This window comes from Coloeus monedula, assembly GCF_965178545.1.
Source record: "Coloeus monedula genome assembly, chromosome: 4".
Classification (NCBI taxonomy): Eukaryota; Metazoa; Chordata; class Aves; order Passeriformes; family Corvidae; genus Coloeus; species Coloeus monedula.
Genome location: NC_138784.1, coordinates 19225313 through 19244688, shown reverse-complemented (window position 1 = coordinate 19244688; position 19376 = coordinate 19225313). Strand labels below are relative to the sequence as shown.

General features: G+C 44.0%; 1 protein-coding gene across 2 annotated transcripts in view; it reads right to left on the bottom strand.

Annotated features, from left to right (window-relative positions):
* Positions 1-294: 294 nt before the first annotated feature.
* The window catches only part of DENND5B (DENN domain containing 5B), a 101608-nt gene continuing 82526 nt past the window's right edge, over positions 295-19376 (bottom strand). For both annotated transcript variants that reach the window (XM_082279936.1, XM_082279937.1), the window contains 13 exons: positions 17038-17169; positions 15924-16076; positions 15329-15407; positions 14029-14110; positions 9361-9489; positions 8503-8624; positions 6612-6757; positions 4862-4980; positions 3618-3805; positions 2846-2928; positions 2574-2700; positions 1645-1819; positions 295-801 (listed from right to left, as the gene is read on the bottom strand). In XM_082279936.1, the coding sequence (XP_082136062.1) occupies positions 618-801; positions 1645-1819; positions 2574-2700; positions 2846-2928; positions 3618-3805; positions 4862-4980; positions 6612-6757; positions 8503-8624; positions 9361-9489; positions 14029-14110; positions 15329-15407; positions 15924-16076; positions 17038-17169 (1719 nt within the window). In that variant the 3' untranslated portion in view covers positions 295-617. The remainder of the gene's footprint in view (positions 802-1644; positions 1820-2573; positions 2701-2845; positions 2929-3617; positions 3806-4861; positions 4981-6611; positions 6758-8502; positions 8625-9360; positions 9490-14028; positions 14111-15328; positions 15408-15923; positions 16077-17037; positions 17170-19376) is intronic.

Genomic DNA, 19376 nt, shown 5'->3' with positions numbered 1-19376 from the left:
GACTCACTACTTCCCTGCGTGGGAAGGTGAGTCTTCAAACAAACAACAAACTAAGAGAGACCATGTACAGTAGGGTAACCAGCATATGCTTACAGCGTTTCCAAGAGTGACACGATCACAATGGCTACATAAGGATATTTGCTGTATTAATTTGCAATACCTGAAAAAAGCCCTGCTGAGTTTGCACTGTATTTACACATTGATTGGCTTCTTCCTCACAAGCAAGTAGCGGCATCCCTTCCCACCTTGGTCCTTCCCTCCCTCCCCCAAGACCCTCCCCTGCTTTAAGCTACTCATAGTCAGAACAAGAACATTCAGTCTAAGAAAAATTTCTTAGAGTAATATAATTTCTTAAAGAAGATAGCGTATTTACACACATCTAACACATGAAAATACTCTATTTTTTGTACTAAATTTCTGTTTCAAATAAACTACAATACTGCATCTTAGCATTCTGCAGCTTTAGAGGCCAGTCCCCATCTGGGCTTCCCAATCCTGCTTCCACCAGCAGCTTTGCCTTACAGTGGTGCACTACCGTGGCATTCAAGTCCTGACAGGTCTCCAATTGTGGTTTGCTTGTTTGGGAAAGGAGTAATGAAGTTCTCAGCAAAGCCATGCTAAACATCCACTCCTTTAATGAGTGATCCTTCTAGGATGATGTTGAAATCTTGCAATGTCTGTAGGACTCGGATAAGGGAGTTGACAGTCATGCGGTCCCGGAGGAGAGCGTTCTCCTCGTACATCCTCGTGATGGGCGGGCACTCTGCCAGCAGCGGGATCCACTGAGGCAGCAAGTGGTCCCTGAAAAGGGCAGGACAGGCATTGTTTTAGCACCAAGTACAACAGATTTCACACTGGAATTCTCCTCCAAGAACATGACCCTAGACATGCAGCCCCTTTTAGCGTGTTGTTTGCACGTACAAGTTTCCCGTGTAATCGCAACCCTTGATTTGGTTAGTAAAATACTACCTACTGTAGAAATGAGAATTGAAAGATACTAGCAGAATTGGACATTTGTAAAAATTCAGCAACATTTTCGGATCAGGAATAGGGAAAATAAAACTTGAGGAAAATCTGACGGATTGTTTTCCAACTGGTTTTCCAAGTATCCAGACAGACAAGACAAAAATGGTACTTATTTCTAGACATACCAATTTCTACCCTCCAAAATACAACTAAGCTCCACCCTCCTGCCCCTCCCCAAGTCCAAGAAAGAAAACGCCCTATTAGGAAAGAAAAGTTCATCTAGAACAGTTCTGTCAAAATTATAACAGACATCCCATTTTCACAGGCAACTGAATGAGAATTTAGAAATTCACCAGCTCCTGAAAAGGAACTCTACATTCCTGAAGTCAGTACTTCATCAAAAATAGCATTTCAAGACAGATTTCATACACATGACTGTCAAGCTAACAGTTACAAAAAAGCTCAAAACATTTTTAGCAGTTTAGACACTAGCCATGTATTATTAGTGCTTCTTTGCTCCAACTCTTGACGTAGTACTAAAGCAGCCTAAGATAGGCATTGGATAAAAGATAGGTGTAAGATGTCCTAAAATGGAAAACTAAAGGTAATAACAATGGTGGGAAAATATTCTTCTAGTCTAATGCCAGAGGACACATATAATGAAGAGCAGTTCGGTACCTTGTCCCCAGGCAAACCAGGATTTGGAATTTGCCATCCTTTCCAATGTTCCTTGGAGCTGTATTGATGGCATTCACATAATGACAGAAGGTTTTGCATGAAGATCTCTGAAGCAAAAAGGCCTCCTCGTTGTCTCCAATCTGATCACTGGTTTCAAAATAAGCAACAGCTTTCTCTGTGGTAGGGAGAACATCAGAACCCAGTGAGCAGAAGCACTTCATTGTGACACAGAATCACACAAGGGAATCCTTAAAACACCTGTTCAGAGCTATTCCACAGCTTATCTATGGATTCCTGATTCTGAAGACCATAGGTAGGTGATCACTTCCACCTTTAACATGGCATAGCATTGGTCAGTCTGGCTGATGTCTAACACAGGTAACACCAAGGAGCTGCACCAGTGCACCTCTCAATGGTTTCACTGTAAGTGATACCATCAGCCTTGGTTTTTCACTTTTTCTGAGTAAGCATTTACCCTCAGGCTAACCATCTCAGCCTGCAAGCCTGTTCTAAGGGAGAAAGAACATCTTAAATTACCCCTACATAGGCCTGCAGGTAAGGATCACCAGAACACCAGTGCAGTGATTAGGAGAGTTCTCATAAACAACTAAAAATCCAAACCTTTCACTTCCTGCCCTTTCCCAGCTCTCCCTCTAACACTGATCGCTCTTCTACTCCAGCCCATCTTCTTTCTCTCAGGAAAGCAGCTGTTTGAACTACAAACTCTTAAATTTCTACACAGACTCATATTCTTCTCTTACACAGAGTTTAGTAATTCTTGTCTTCCATCGGGTTTCTCATTAACTTTAAGCAACCTGGAGCAGGTGCTTGGCAGGAGAAATGGCACCCTAGCTGATGAGAATCCAAGGTCTGCGTGTGAGGAGTCATTTTGCCCTAAGCTTTCTCCTCCAGATCACATACCAGCTTACCTATAAAATCCCAGATGAAGACATTCTTATGAAAAATGCGAGCTGATTTGAATCCATGGTGGAAGACCTGCTCCAGTGCTGCAACCAGACCGTTTTCTCCACACAACAGAATGGTAAGGCTCCCTCTCTGTGGGTAAGGGAGAGTAGGTAAGTACAACTTGCCTTGTTTGGATGGCAGAAACTTCAAATCTAAAGGTAGTACATCTACTGGTACTTCAGTGCCATTTCTGTTTATAAGAATATACAGGCAAGTAATGAAAAGTAGGAATTACCTCTTTCTCTGGCTTGTGAAAGTGTTTCACAATATTGTTCACGGCTTCCCCAATTCCCTCTTGGATCTGCCCCGCATTAGGCTCTGTGAAATGATGGAGAGCAGACTAGCTGAAGTGGTTGGTTTTAAATGCTGTATTACTCCTGGAGGCTAATCTTTCCTTGCTTGACATTTCAGCAGTCATGTCCTCTAATTTTACAGGAGCTGGACAGATGTATGAACAGGATCTACACTGTCCCATCTCCGTGCTTTAGCACAGAATGCCTCCTGTGACCCTCACAGTCCCGTGTCCTGTTGCAGCCAAGTGCAGTTACTCATAAAAGCTAATTTTAGGGACGTGAGGTTGATGTGCACAAGGGTCCCTCCAGAGATAAGCTCTGCCATAAGGCAGTTCACAGCAGCCACATCAAGCTCTGAGCTGCCCTGAGAAAGGCCTGTCTTCCCACAGACTGCAAAGTAAGCTGGGAGGCTGAGCAGCATCAGCTACTGCAAATTCTGCTGCCTCCTCCTCCCTCATCTCATATCTCCATGCTCCAAAGAAAGAGATTATTATCTCTCAACAGTCAAAAGGGGACATTGAAAGAGGCAACGTGTAGGTCACAGAGCAAACACCAACCAGGGAAGGCAGGAAAAGCTCATCAGCTTGCAGCTGCTGCTCTGCACCAAGCCTTGCTTCAGGATGAACCCTCCTGTTCACAGCAGCTTTTTTTTTCTCCCAGCAGTCGGCAGCTGCCCCCTTCTCTATGACCCTGGGGAGGAAGGCAAGGACTTACTGGTGTTCTTCCCTGTGAGGGAAGTGATGCTCAGCCGCCGAGTCACCGTAGGAGATTTCTGCTGGGGCGGGGTGCGGCACTGCTTTCCCAGCTCCTCGTCAGACGTGGAGGACACCAGCTCTCCAATGAGTATTCGCTCCAAACTGCCATCGTCAACGCCTTTTCCCAGCCACCGCCCACAGGGGAACCTGCAGCGCGCCCAGGACAAGCACAGCTCAGCCACACACACAGTGCAGCCTGATCTCAAAGCTGGGGGACAGCTGGCACCCCATAAACACTGCCCACAGGCAGGGAATACTTAGCTCCGAGAAAATTCTCACAAAGCAGAACTCTTTGGTGCAGAAGGAGCCCCTGCACCACAACTGATCGTCCTTAGAAACAGGGAAATAGGCAAAGTTTGGGTCACACACATATTTCATGGTCCACACATTGTTTTCTACCAAGCTGTTTTTCACTTGCAACCACAACTGATATTCACCCTTTAAGCACGTTGTGATGATGAACAACCAAATCCCCACAGAGTTCCCCCCAGCTGAGGCTGTGACATCTCCTTATATTCAAACCTCACCTCACATTTTACTGCTGTGCTTTTGGATCCCATACACAGCCCTAATAAAATCCATGCACATGTTCATATCCCCAGTCACCGTATCCCATGTCATCCTACTTTCCCCCTATACACTGTGCCAACTCTGAGATCTGGAGCTCACCTCTCTGAATTACAGTCTTCCAAGTTCACATTTTTAAAAAAATTAAGTCTGCTAAGCCACGTTTTGTAAAACCAATGATGAATTAGGAGATCAATTTGACAGAGACCTATGTACTCAACAGAAGATTAAGATATCATCAAAACCTTTTATTTTCTTAATATTTCCCCTAGACCACCCTTTCAGCTCTTGGGGTTTAAAGAGTTAATTTGTGCACAATTTTACCACACTACTTTAAATCAAGAGATTTAATTATTAGACACAAACATATGAATCACTTCAAAAGTATCCATACTGTCTGTCCTGTCTCAGACAGATGCAAAGAAAATCCTGCACTCAAATCTCATTTAATATTTATCAAATTATGTGACTTCCACCAAGGCTTCTGAAATGAGAGAAGCGGGGATGGGGGAGACCAACCCAACCCTACCAGGGACTCCAATCAGCCCCAGTCAGAGTGAAGGAGAAGGTGAATGCTTCCTTTCTTTCTCTAAATTGAAGAATTTCAGACAAGGAGAATTAAAACTTGTTGCTTACTTGTACGTGTGTCCTGTTATTTCATTCCTGACCATGACACAATCAACCAGCCACTTGGCCAGTAGCCCTGAGTTGTCATGGCCAATCTGAACGGTCGTCAGCTTCCCCAAGTTCTGGCACTGAAATGAGTAACAGTTTTTGCTTCATTTAAAAAAGAACAGACAACACACACCCCCACCACACACACACATATGGTCTCAAATACAGGCTTTTATTCAGTTTTCTTTGATTTCTAGAGTAAGTATTTTCGACCAAACATGCAGAGCATTTTGAAAAGCAGCATAATTAAGACAGGAGAAAAGAAATAAAACTATTAAAAGCTTGTGAAGAGATTGCGTTCTTTGTTGGGAGCACTCTGAATCCTTCTGAGAAGTATTAATTACACATTTCTGAGCTAAGGTGATAAAAATGCATACTTTTGCAAAAGAAATAGATCTTCAATACAAACAGCTTTTCAAAAATGCATTTGGAGCATACTGACCTTCAGCTGACTCACTCTACACTATGCAGCAGACCCTACATCCTTTCTTATTTTCAAAGATTGATTTGCTTTGATTGTTGGGCCAAACAAAAATCTCTAACATGAGACACAGCATCACGAAGACACAGAAGAAGGAAAACAAGGCACTGTGAATTCCAGTGCAATATGTAATTGTAGGTGGGGCTGGCAACAACATCTGTTAACATCACCTAAATGCTTCCCTTGAAAGACCTTGGTTTTCACTGCTTCTGAGGCTGCCAAACAAGCAGCTTGGGCTGACATTTTCAGTAGTGGGTGGCTACCCAAGTCGATATTTTAGGAAAGTTTCAGCCAAAGGAATAATCCAGAACAGCATCAATATGGTCCTTAGAAATATCTAAATATGTCATTTTGCCTGTTAGAAGCCTGCAGATCTTTTCTACAAAATAGTAATATCTGAATGAGACGTGGGCATTTATCTCAGAAATATCCTCTATGTCAAAATTGACCTATATTTGGCAAGAGGCTTTTTTTTGCTATTGTTGTTGAAGATCAGTCTGCATATGTTCAGTGGATACAACCCTAATTTCAGTAGCAGATTTTCCTACAAAATCACTCTTTAATGGATATGGTACAGCCCGGAGCTAGAGGAGCTTGAAGGGGCTTTTCCCTGCAATTCCCGCTACCAGCTGCTTTGGCATGGCACTGAGCCAACCTGTAATTGATGGGTGGGAAAGCAGAGGGGAAAGCAAAGAGAAAACCCCAGCAAGCCTGGAGGAGAGAGCCCGCTGGGGATGGCAGCTCCCAGTGTGCCAGGGACAGCACCTGAGGCTGGGAAGTTGAAGAGCAATGCCAGACAAGGGGCTGAAAAGAAATCTGGGACTGGCCAGAGGTCAAAAGGGACTTGGGTGGTAGTAGATAAACAGAGCGAAAGAAGGGAAAAGAAACTTGGAAGAGAGATGAGGAGTTGGAAATGAGCACTGAAATGGAAAATTAGGCAAGAAGGTGTGGAAGGGAATGAGACATGGAAATAGATCTGCAAGATGAGGAATCCTGGGCTGGACAGGGACAGCAGTGATGCCTGCGGTTAAAAGTGGTGTGTGCTCACAGGAAAGCTTCATCTCACACAGGAGAGGCAGGCTGTTTTCCTGTACATGTTTGAACCTACAGTGACGTTGAAAATCAGGACAGAATCTGAAATGCTGTGCTCTTAATAACCCCTTAACAAATTAATATTTATTTGGAAGCACGTTTCAAACTGAAAGGAAAATGTGAAGAGCACATACTCACCTCAAACGTCATTTCTAGGTGGTTTTTAGGAATCTGCATGACGCCACTATCTCCCAGTTCTCCTGACACACATATCCACGGGTTTGATGTGGTTATTGCATTGCTTAGTTTTTTGATAGGAATTATCACTGACCTGTAAGGGATCACTGAGAACAGGCAGAGGGGGAAGCACATTAGTCTTGATCTATTTATTTTTTTTTTCCCCTTTACAGTAAACGCAATTTCTGGCAAACCACGCCTTTCCCTTGAAGGCAAGCTCTCGTTCCACGTCTCAGAAGCCAAGCAGGAGCCCGCTCCCGCTGCGGGCGGGGGTGAAGGGCAGCGGTGCCGCACGGTGGAGCTGCAGCCCCGCGGCACAGCCGGGACCGCTCCGCAGCCCCGCCGAACGGGACGCACCCGCCTGCGGGAGGATGGGGCACACGGCAGGCCACGGGGAAAGGAGTGGCACGATCACTGAACACTCTGGTTTGGAAGGCACCTTTAGAGGACGTCTAGTCCAACCCCCTGCAGCGAGCAGAGACATCTTCAACCAGGCCAGACGGCTCAGAGCCCCGTCCAACCTGACCTTGAACACTCCCAGGGATGGGGAGTCCACAACTTCTCTGGGCAGCCTGTGCCAGGGTCTCACTACGCAAGATGCAAAAAACTTCTTCCTTGCATCTAACCTAAACTGACCCTCTTTTAGTTTAAAACCATCACCTCTTGTCCTACTGCAACAGGTAAATGATAAAATGTTTGTTCCCATCTTTCATATCGGCCCCCTTCAAGTACTGAAAGGCTGCAATAGGAAATGGCTGGCAGGCTGGTGACACCACAGCTGAAGTCTCAAGTATGGTGTGTCTCTGTGGACATCCCCCTGTTTATTCTTCTTCCTATTCCTGTTCTTATTCTCTTATGCTTCTGCTTTTAAATCTGTACCACCCGTACATGCTTAAGACAAGGACTGCCACCCACCCCAATTTGGATTTGACTCTGACACTGCACCTCTAGCACTGCAAGACTCTCTCTCCCCTTATGTTTCACAAGCTGCCTTTTTGACTGGGGAAGCTAAGCCAGCTTCTTTTACTTTTGTGTGCCATCCAATCATACTGCACCCAAAACAATACCCTCAAATTCCAAGCACTTGTCCTACAGGAGGAAGCTGTCAAGCTGGATGCCCCACAGAAATAGGTAATCAAGGATGAATGCACTGCACTAGTTCTGAGGGATTTATTACTTTAAAAGGAGAAAAAGTAGAATGAGTGCCTGTTTTGACAGCCATGTAAAACTTGCTTCACTTCACTCTGAACAGGCAGGGAATTTAAAAATAAGGGCTGCCCAGGTGAATCCAAATAATTAGGTCGTCTCTTGGGATCCTGCTTTTTTGCGTTGCCCAGTACTGGAGAGACAAAGATGCATTCTCAGGTATCAATCAAATCTCTCCTCTCCTCCTTACAAGAGAGGGTGACAAAGGGAATCTTTCTGGCATTTAAGAAGAGACAAAAATACATCTAAAATACACCGAGGAGCACAAAGTATTTCATCCCCCAATATTCCATCTCCTCAGTCTGAAGAGAGCAGGCTGTTTGGATGCACACTTAATGAAGGCCAGAAAGAAGCATTAGGAGATAGAGGACTTGTCTGGGAGGGAAGATGAAAGAAACTGTACAGAGAGCAGCACTCTCTGCTGATTACCTTCCTTTGTGCAATGCTCTTATCCAGAGCACTCCCACACAACCTTGGCTCTCCAGCTGGTTTCCCAGAGCAACACCCAGCACCCCTGAGCCTGCAGCAACAACCAAGGCTTCCAGATAAGGGCTCAGCTACTCAGGCACCAGCAACATCATCTCTTACAAATCATGACAGCAACTAATTTTTAATCAGAGGGAAAAAAATTGATTCTCCAACTCACTGATTGTAGTGAAGACGCTTGTGAAGCAGAAGTAATCCACAGCATTGAGTGAGAGCAGGTGATAAAGAAACTGTTCCCGTTCTTCTTCACAGCGCAGGAAAGCGTAACGCTTGTAAAGTTTCCTGGGAGAAACAAGTAAATGGCATTTTTGTTGTTGCTGTTGAAAAAGCACCATGTATCTTTAAAAGGTGTTTGAATCTCAAAACACCAAATGAAGAGGGGCTCTTAATGGGAGGTATGATTCCCCAGTAACAGAAGCTGCTAGGAACCCACCGAGGGCATGTAAATGTGCTGCACGTGTTTTACAGAGCACTCTTCGCTCCACGCTCCCACAGCAAGGCTACTGAGCTCATCTCAGTTTGGGGTTTGCTGCAAAGCACAGATAAAAAACTAACACTACTCACAGCAGCAGATCTGAACTAACATACAGCAACCTCCTTTCTTCCCCATAACCTCCCACTGTGGAATGGTCTCGTGTAATAACCTCATCTTAGTTCTGCTCCCTACTGTGACAGAGAAAACTCAGCAGAAGGCACCAAGCAGCAGTTGGAGTCCTCCCACCACTCTGTCACTTCAAGGATCATAGGGCTGCAGTGTGGCTTGGATCAGTGCAGGGATCTAACCAAGAACTGATGCCTCCTTCCTGAAATTTGTGATGCGTATTCCATGCAAATGAGTACAGTTTTGCCCTGCTGGGTGGGCACAATCAGCTCTCCCATCTACCTGCTGCCCTTCAATCCCTTCTAGCTGGAAACCATAGTACCCAAACGGGGTGCCTGGCTGCACCCCAAGTAGCAGCACCTTAAGACACCACTTCACAATGTGAAAGTGAAGATTTGAAGAAAAGAGCTGGCTTACTTTGCAAGTGCCTGGTTGGAAAGCAGCTGCTTCAGGTGCTGAGACAAAAGCTTCTTCTCCAGAGAAAGTCTTATCCAGGCACGGGCTCGCCCCACATCAGTCTTTATCTCACTCATGTTCTGAACATGCCTGAAACGTGTGGGGAAGAAAATAAATAGATGAATCATAAAAATTCTACATGCTTCAAATGGCAACATCCAGTGTGATGATGCACAGGTGAACTGGAAAATGTCTTCTGACATAATTTCTAGAGAGATCCCCAGCAGGGCCCTCCAGAACCCTGCACTGTGGGAATGAGATCCCTGGCAGCCCCAGGCTGGCATGAGGACATGTTGCAGCTTTTCCTGGGCATGGCAGGCCATAGGAGCTGCTCTGTGTTTGCCTGGCCAAGGTGAGGAGGGGTAAACCTGCTTACCCCTGCACTGCCAGGGGCAGATGCTCACATGGACACTGCTAGTGCTTAAAGCAGCCACCTTGTGAGACCCAGTTGCATCTCAGCTGCCACCTCAAGCTGCTGACTTGAACGGGTGCATCTGGGAGGGCAGAGAACAAACACATATCCTGAGAGTTTCTCCCAATCACACTGGCTCTGAAGGCTCTAACAAACCCCTCACGGGCAGCAGCAATGGCACATCTGAGAAAAGGAAGACTGCTAAGGCAAAAACAGCAACAGGAAGCTGCAAGCAGAATCCCATTTTTAGGGATATAAGAGGCTTTCCTGTAAGTGGTAATTTGAACAGCCCTCCATATGTTTCATCTGCAGGAAAGCAGAACTGTTCCATGGGGGCTTTCTGCTACAGTTTTGCTTTTCTTTTTTCTTTTTAAACTTCCCACATTTCAGTTTGGAGAATGCCAGAAACTCTAGTTTTAGAGCACAGGGAGTTTTAGAAGAGGAGGAGAACTGCCATGGCAGGGTGAAGCTGCTTCCAAAAACTCCCCACTTCGTTAAATACACAAGAAAAATAAGTAACAGTTTCCAGTAAGGGAAAGAAAAGACTACAATTTCTTAATTTTCATGCACTCTGCATGTTAAATGCACAGGCAATTCAACCCTCCAAACCTCCATGGCAGGCTCAAAGTACCATCAGCAGAAGTCTGAACTAGTCCCAGCTGCGATTTACTGTCCGACTCCTGCAACTTCCTTGACAGCCCTCCACGCATTGCTGAGTGTTGGGGAATGTGGCAATATTTACTCCAAAGGAAGTGCTGTGACTGATGCTTTTTACATTGACTACTATAGTCTCACTGTCTCGTGCTTTCCCCCATCTGTTACACCCACGCGTGTGCTTTGTGTTATATTTAGTCCCTACATTATTTGAGAAAACTACCCTCTTATTTACAGAGCCTCTACCGGAGCAGGTCCAGGACCTTTAGGTCAAATTTGCAAAGAACAACTTAGAGCTGTCCAGAAATATGAGTTTGCTCTGCACAAATGAGGAGCATACACAGCCCAGCAGCACTGCTCTGTGCCAGGCTGACCTGCACGGTTCAAGCCTTGCTCCTGGCATGGGAAAGCCCTTCCTGGCTCAGAGCATGGCAGCCAGCACTGGACCTTCCAGCAGAGAGCTGGACACGTGACCCTGCAGTCCTTGAGAAACAGGATGCACGCTACACTCAACTACATCATGTTGAGACACTCTCCTCAGACATTTCAAGTCTTTTGAGATGGGAAGATCAAAGCACAGACTATCATCTCCCTCCCCTTCCCCCCCCCCCGCCCCGAGTGCTCAGCTTGGATTACATCTAGTATGAAACACTGAACAGAATATGTTATTTCACTGTGAGAAGATTCAAGTACAGATGGACTCAACCTCATTCCATGCACGCTCTGTGCCTCTTCATTACCTGTTTCTGGTTCAGACTAGATTAGCATTAATTGTGCATTTGGGAAAAATAAAGATCTGCAACCATGCAGCTTGCCAGAGATATTACAAAGATTCAGTAATCAGTCTTGGTGTCAGCAAAAGCAGAGTGTAACAGAATAGAGCATGCAGGAACCCAAATTTATTTCACTGTCAGTTGTGAGAGTCAGAACAGCTCTATTTTTATCTGTGACCTCAGTGTAAGCACCGTATGCTCACCACAGCACAGCAAATTCTTCTTGTCAGAGCACTGAACAGCCATTTCGATGCAACTCCCCTGGTTTGGACTTGCTTTTAATCCCATTAGTAATAAAGAAAAATCTATTTGCCCTGTCAAATGAAAGCCTGTGGGTAAGGCAAGACAAACCCTCTGCAAACAGCTGTGCTGACAGCAGAGGTTACAGCCGCTCAGCATCGCCGTGCCCTGAGGATGCTGTGCACGCTCCCATCCCAGCACAGTCAGGGTTGTGCCTATAGCTCATGCCAGGGAGGCAGCAGGTCTTTGCTCAGCCTTCTTTTTGAACACAGCAGGTTAAGCATCACTGCTGTGGGCCCAGTGCCCAGCTCACAGCCTCCACTGCAAGCTCCTGCAGGAGGGAGGCACGACATGGGCATGAGAGCAAGTGCTGATAGTAAGGAAGAGCTTGCCCAAAGGGTGAGGATCAGAAACTTGAATCCAGCTGGACCAAAGGTTTTGGGGAGGCCTTGATCTTGACTGGTTGGGTTGGATGCTCAGCAATGCCTGAAGGGTGAGGCCACGCTGGAAGCAGGCTGTAGCTGGAAGAGGGGTGGGAGAGATGATGCAGATCCTTGCCAGGGGACAGGCTGGAGGGCATACCCCCAGACTGGCTTGTGCCATTGAGATTCCATGCACAAAACCAAAATAAACACCCCGAGCATCTTCCTTACCACATCTGTGATGCCAGGCTTTTAGGGGGGCAGAGGACACACCACAGTACCTGTAGCACAGGCTCAGGGCACATTCAGAGCATGACTGTGACTCAGTCCTACTTTTAAGTTGTTTACATAACCTTGCATGAGCCATCAGAAACAAGCACTGCTTAAGGCAATGCTTAATCCTCCAGCCATTAGTTCAGTCAGCACCACAAGCCCCACAATTTAACAATTACCCATCCTTCAACTTCAGCCCGGGTCTCTGTGTGCAAACAAATATTAGGCAGCATTCCTTCCAAGCAGGAGAAAGTGTGCCACGAGATTACAGATGACAGATTCAACTCACCATCTGCCCAGCATTTTCTATGACCAGACATGTTTGTGGACAATCATGAATACCCAAGATACTACAAAAGGTAATGTTCTGCTTCTGAACTTTTTCTCTGAAGAGTAGTAAGAAAGACTTTTGTGATTCAAACAAGACAGCTCAGATCCGTGCTGGGCTTTCATTACTCCAGTGGAAGCTCGTGGAAGACAGAACCCATGCACACAGCAGTGAGCACACACAGCCTCCTCTGTCAGCACTCCCCTCCCAGCACTGGCGTTTCCGCTCCACATCCTCCTTCATCCTTCCCTCAGACTGACCCTCTGCATGCCTGTCAGTCTCCCAGGACTGAATTAAGGAGATAGCTGCCACATCCCATGAGAGGGATGCTAAAATGGCAGACACATGTTCAAAATGACCTCTTGGCACTGCACCCCTAATTACACTGTATGTATTCTCTCTCCCTCTGTTGCATGTTGTTTTAGCCTTACATGGCATGTCATGTTCTTTGAAATCAGAACAAAAGACTCAAACTACATAGCATCAAACTAAAAGGTTGCACACTGCAGGTGGGAAGTAGAGTGATTTTTTTTCCCCCTGAAAAATCTGACTGATCTATCAACACAAATAGTAAAAACCACATTACTGTAATCAGGGTTTTGTGAACTAACGACAATTAATCTTATTTTTACCATAAGATTTTTTTTGCCATATTTTTAGGTGTAAGAAGGATGTGGTATTACAAGAAACAGTACTCATGTTGTCTCACACATTAAAATGCCAGCAATTGCTCTCAGCCCTTTACAGATGAGCATTACTACATTTCTCCTTCTCTCTTTGCGTGGCATGTTTATCCCACTGCTATCCTTAGCCCTGGCAAGACAAGTGTCAAAACAGTAGCCTGACCTGGCAGTGGCTTGATCAAGGAGATGCCCTGAAGAACTTCCCCCTGCTGCTGCCAAACCAACCTCCACCTCTTCTGACTCTCTAATCCTTCTGATTCCAAACAAACACTGCTTGAAAAGGTCTCCAGAGCCAGGCTGTGGTCTGCTGCAGAGAACCTGCCCAACTTCACATCCCAACTTTAAACTTACCCAAATTCTAGATCTGATTAAATTTCTGAACTTGTACATTTGTTACTATCTGCCATGAAATGCTAGTAGAAAAGAAAGAATATTGCTCAAGCATTGCAAACAGGTTTTTATGTCCCTTTGCTGTGCCTATAAACTGTACTTGCTGGGTCAGTAATTAAAAAATGGATGAAAAGAAACAAACTGAAAATACCAGGGAATTTAACATATCTGCTGTTATTTGTAGAAATTGGCTTTATTACTGGAAGAACTCCCCTGGGAAAACAGAAGTCCCAGTAACATATGTGTGGTTTTCATTCTCTGTCAGCTAAAACAGATCAAGTGAACACACAAAAAAAGTTTTTCAAAACAGAAAGGCAACACGCTGTAGATTTGAATGTGGGCTGAAGAGAAGGTTGAATTCTCCTAAGCCTTTGCAGACCCAAAGCCAGTGAGGACTTTACCTTATGCTACACAATTAAACCCACAATTAACGCTTTAGAGCCAAATTACATACCTCATATCTTGTATCAGGGAAACTCTCAATGTAGGCAGAGTAATTCCTGTATCAGACTTTCGTCTTTCTGTTCCACCACCAACTACAGTGGAGAAAATACACGAAGTTAATACAACACTACAGTAACAGTCTGCAATGCATTTATTTTACATACAGCTGAAAACAATCTTAAGTGGCTGGTAACTGCACTGTTTCTGTGCACTGTCATTAACTCTATCCTGGAAACAGTGAAGTAGACAAAATGAAAATTCTGAACATATCACCTATTCCTTCCTTAATCCAGCACGGAACTTGGAGATTTAGCTTCCTTTTTTGTATGTGAAATACCTTAACTTAAATCTGTACAGCAATGAATTTTATTAGCAGAAGTTTCTATGGAAAGCTCACAATTGAGAACAACTCAAATAAAATTAAGCTACAGTAACATATTCAATGCAAAGAATGCCATGCATTTCTGTGCTCTGTTCTGCACAAACCACTTTGTGGTGACACATTTTTCTCTCAGGAATTTGTGCCTGCCAGCCAGATTGTTTAGTGCATTACTCACTGAAGCTTATTAAAAAGTCCTTTCATGGGAGAGACTTGTTTGTCCATAAATGCCTCTTTGAGGACTGATCATACGAGTTCCCATCTGTAGGATCCAAACTGGAGAGTCCTTGAAATATGACCCACTGAAGTTCAGAGTTTTACTACAATACCCCTGCCACGGGGCAGGGAGATCTCAAGGTTATCAAAAAACCTCTCTTAAAACACTAAAGTCATTTAGTGACTGTAAGGGGCCAAGCCAAAGCACAAATTGAGTACCTAGACTGATGGACAGAGATTAATTACAGAATTTCTGAACTGTACCACCCACCAGCATAAAGATTTACTGAACATGGAGTTATTAATATTGGGATTTGAGAGACAGATTATGCTCACTGAAAGAAAAATGTCAGCTGTCTTCTTCCCAGCTCCACACTTCCAGCTTCTTCAGAAATCATCTCTTGTGGAGACAACTGCTTCTTATACCTCACTCAGTGCTCATTAAAAGGGAATGAAGGTAGTGAACATACATCGAGCGATTTTCCAGACAAGGATGGAAACTATGTTCCTTCGCCTCCAGTGATTTCAATCTACTTTGTCCAGACATCAAGACATCCCCACAATGATTATGACAAGTCACAGAACGTAAATGTGGTATTAGCAAGGAAATACACTGAAAATCCTGCACGGGTTTCATGTGGTTGCACTGTTCCTCCCATGGCTGAGTTCATTTGCTGTGATGGACTCCTCATGGAGTTACCTGCCAAGTACTCACCTGGGGATTCTGCACTGTGCTCTTGCTTCTCTTCTCTCTCCTGGTACTGAAGCAAATGGGACCACAAAGCAGATTTCCCCTGAAAATGGAATATGTAGTACATATCTTTAAATAAACCAGGCAAAAAAATAACCAATAATGGCCAGTAAACATGGCAGAATAATGGTATGGCATTTGAATGGGTAAAATGTTCAGTAATGAAAACCAATCCTTCTCTCTTGGGCCATGAAACCTCAGGAAGAGAGAGGACCATCCCACTGACCTAGCAGTCACACTGCCCACCTTTTTTCTTTGTCCTCCTTTGTCCTCTGGGTTTCCCTTGTGAAGGTTGAAAGGGAATAAACCAAATACGTACTTGACAACAGCACTGCAATTTCCAGAGGGGAAAAGCTCCAAACTATCTCCCCCAATAAAACCCCAAACACCCGAAACTCCTCAAGCCTTCACAAAATATGAAACAGGGACACTGATCCCAAAGACACCTCCTGCTTTATCTTGGAGTCACACCATTGAGTAGCAGCTTAAAAAGCAGAGATGGCGTTCAGTATTTGCTAGAGTACTGCCCACACAGAGCCCCAAGTTTCAAGCTACCAACCTGCTTGACCTGCAGACCATGGCTCCAGATTCTTTCTAGAAGATCACAGAGACTGGCAATCAGTGTATTTTCCTCCAGACCCGTTATATTGGCTTCTCCATGTCCCAGCTCAACTGCTTCATGGCCCATTTTCTCTACCAACATGCGTTTAGTCTATTAAAAAAAAAATCCCAACAGCTTCTAAGAATGTTATCCAACAAGGGACAGAATTTACAGCTGAGTTTATTTACACATGCTTAATCTAGAGACCATTGCTAATAGAGAGAAACTTCAAATCTATTTGCAGAGATTGTAAATTAACAAATATAATTATATTAAAAATGTTTGCTTGATTACTTTGAATCATAGAATACCCAGAGCTGGAAAGGACCCACAAAGACCAAGTCCAGCTCCTGTGCCTGCACAGGACAGCCCCAAGAGTCACACCGTGTGTCTGAGAGCATTGTCCAAACGCTTCTTGAACTCTGGCAGACTTGGGGCTGTGACCACTTCCCTGGGGAGCCTGTTCCACCTGTCCTATTTCTATACCCTTTTTCTATTGTCCTATTTCTACGCTGTTGATTTACTACCAAGCAGAGTACAGAATACATCTCCAGTCTTCCTCAGCTTCTGTTTTAATTCTTGTTACAACCATTAAACACTCAGGTAAAGCAGTATATCACCAACTGCAACAGACACAAAGAAGCTGCATGTCCATGGCTATAAAAGCTTCTTTAATATTAGGAATTGTTATACTTCATTTGCTCTGCATAAACAACAAGCACAAGCCACATGTGCTGAATTCTTCCCTTTTGACCAAGGATCTCCAGGCCATTCTGTTTAGGCTATGTGTAAATATGAACAATTAAAGGAAATCCTCCAGAAGATGTCTGATCATGCTGGTTCTCCTTCCTGTCCTTTCTACTCCTTCCATCAACTTCAACTGTGTAAACAGAAGAGCGACAACACGTTCCTTTCTCTTCTAGCTGTTGAAAAACACTACAGGGATATCCACCCTGCAATACCCAGGTATTCCAACAGAACAGTGCCATTCCAGCTGTGAACCAGGAGAACATCTGCAGGTGCTATTTAAGCTCACTGCAATCAAGGGGACAGCACACAGTGGATGACCTACCTTCATGCGACATTCCTTCAGCAACCCTTCCACAAATTTCCAGTTGGTCTGTGCAATCACAGCTGGAGAGAGGTCTGACAGTTTGGGCTGCCTTAAATTTTTTCCTAAACTCCTTGCCTCCTGCATGTATTTCTGAAAAATAAAGAGAATAATTTTAGATAGTACAGGTCAGAGTCACTCGCCTCATTCTACTCCTAGGCAAGCAAGGTGGGGAAAACAAATGAGCTAGTGTTAATCTAGAAACAAAATCTTTATTTGTCTCATGTTTAGGTGTCAGGCTGGAGAAATGGATTGATCCCTTTCGACAACAGAAAAAGCAAGGTATTTTCCTGAGTGGTAAAGAATCAGTCAATATTAGCCAGTAAACTGTGCTGTTAGTCACTAGCATGAAGTTAGGCACAAGTGCATAAAGTGTAATACCTTCATTCAGCAATAAAGTCAAAACACCAAGAAAAGTTTCTTTCCACTGTTATTTGATTCTCACTTAAAAAAAAATAAATTAAAAGAATTGTCTAATTTGTGACCAGACTGTACACGAATAGAAAAAAAAATCCTTTGAAAATAAATTGCAAGAAGCAGAAATAGACATAGTGAAGGAGAAAGATTTCTTCCATTACTTTACATATACATAGTTTATGTGGGAAAAATGAGACTTGATCTTGTTCTCGATTAACTTCTTGATTACAACTGAACCTCTTTTTAAACCGAGATGACACTTGGGTTCATTCATGTTTTTACTATGGTAATTGTTAAGTATGGACAAAAATCAACATACTTTTAAAAAAACCCCCAAGCTATAATAGAAGACTTTAAACTTTCCTGCTCCACTTCCTTGTCTTCAGGGGTAGGGTATTTTTTGCTTTGCTCTGATTTTTGGGGCTTGTTTTTGTTTTCGGGTTTTTTTTTTTGTTAAGCCAAAACCCACAAACCAATCAGCAAGTGACCTCTGACACCAACATCAGTGAGAGAGCTACATGCTGAGCAAGGCCAAGAAGTTGGCTGGGACTATCAAAATGTTGTTCAAGCATTATTTGTAACTGCTTCTTAAAAAGAGCAAGGTAATAGAATGGTGCCAAATGAAAGCCTTGAAAAGCAGCGCTCATAGCCTGGTGTGGGAATGCTCTGTTTCCACAGTGGGCTTTTGTCTGGCTAATGATGCCTCTCTGGGGGATGATATGTGACAATGACCGCTCTTTCCTAGAAGGAGCAGATCACATCCCTCCAGGGAATTCTTGCTGCTGCTGGCTGGGTTTTCTGGGGAACTGAGAGGTCACTATGGCTGCTGCATCCTCAGAGCTTTCTGTCTGGGCAAAAAATTTATTCCATAGAATCATAGAATGGTTTGGGTTGGAAGGGACCTTAAAGATCACGTAGTTCCAACCTTTCTGCCATGGGCATGGACACCTTCCAGTAGATCAGGAAAAGCAAAACCAAAATCTAAGCATATTGAAGTTAATTGCAATACCTCGTACAGCTTTTCTGACACAATTGGATTTTCTCAACACAGAAATTTGGACAAGAATCACTTAGCATCACTCCAACAGGTCAGGTAAGAATGTAAGGTTCTGCCATGAAAAGCTGTGTTCCACTGAAGTTTTCAGTTAGGTAACTACAGTTTCACCAATACTGTAAGGATTTTAGAACAGTTCAAAAACTACAGGTGGGAATAAAAGAAAAAAGTTACAGATGACAAAAGTGTGTTGTTCAGCAAGCAACCTCACAAGTGACTTCCATCTGAGTGCAAAAACTAACAGTAAAACCAGTGATAAAGTAATACAGGGAATATAAAACTAGAAAAACTAATCTTTCTTTTTAAATGTGAAGGGATAAAAAGTGTGGTTATAGTCTGAAGAGTATAAAACATAGATAACCTTGCTTTATTCATTGTATATCTTCTTATTATATTAAAATTTAAAAAAAATATTAACTCTAAGGTTCCAGAGAAGAAAAAGGGTGGGCTGAGAGAATCAGTTGATTGCCCTCTGCCTGTTCATCAGCATCCACGCACTTCAACCCTCTTGCACACTGGGATGCAACGATCCAACAGTCAGAAAGCAATGCTTTTGGGATTTGACACCCTAAACTGAATTGCCAGGTGGGAAACATGGAAAAAAAACCAATCCAAAGCAAAACAAAATTGTTGTCTTTTAGCCTTGGAGCCATTGTGCTTTCCAGGGAGCTGGTGTGGAAGCTCCTTTCCAGCTACGTTTCCGATTATAACCACACTTCCAAGCGCTATAGGGACGTGCTCATACTCTACAAGAACGGGGGAGGTTTGAGGCACAGTGAGGACAGAGGTTCCTCATGCTAACAACATCTCAAAAGCAGCTTTCAACAAG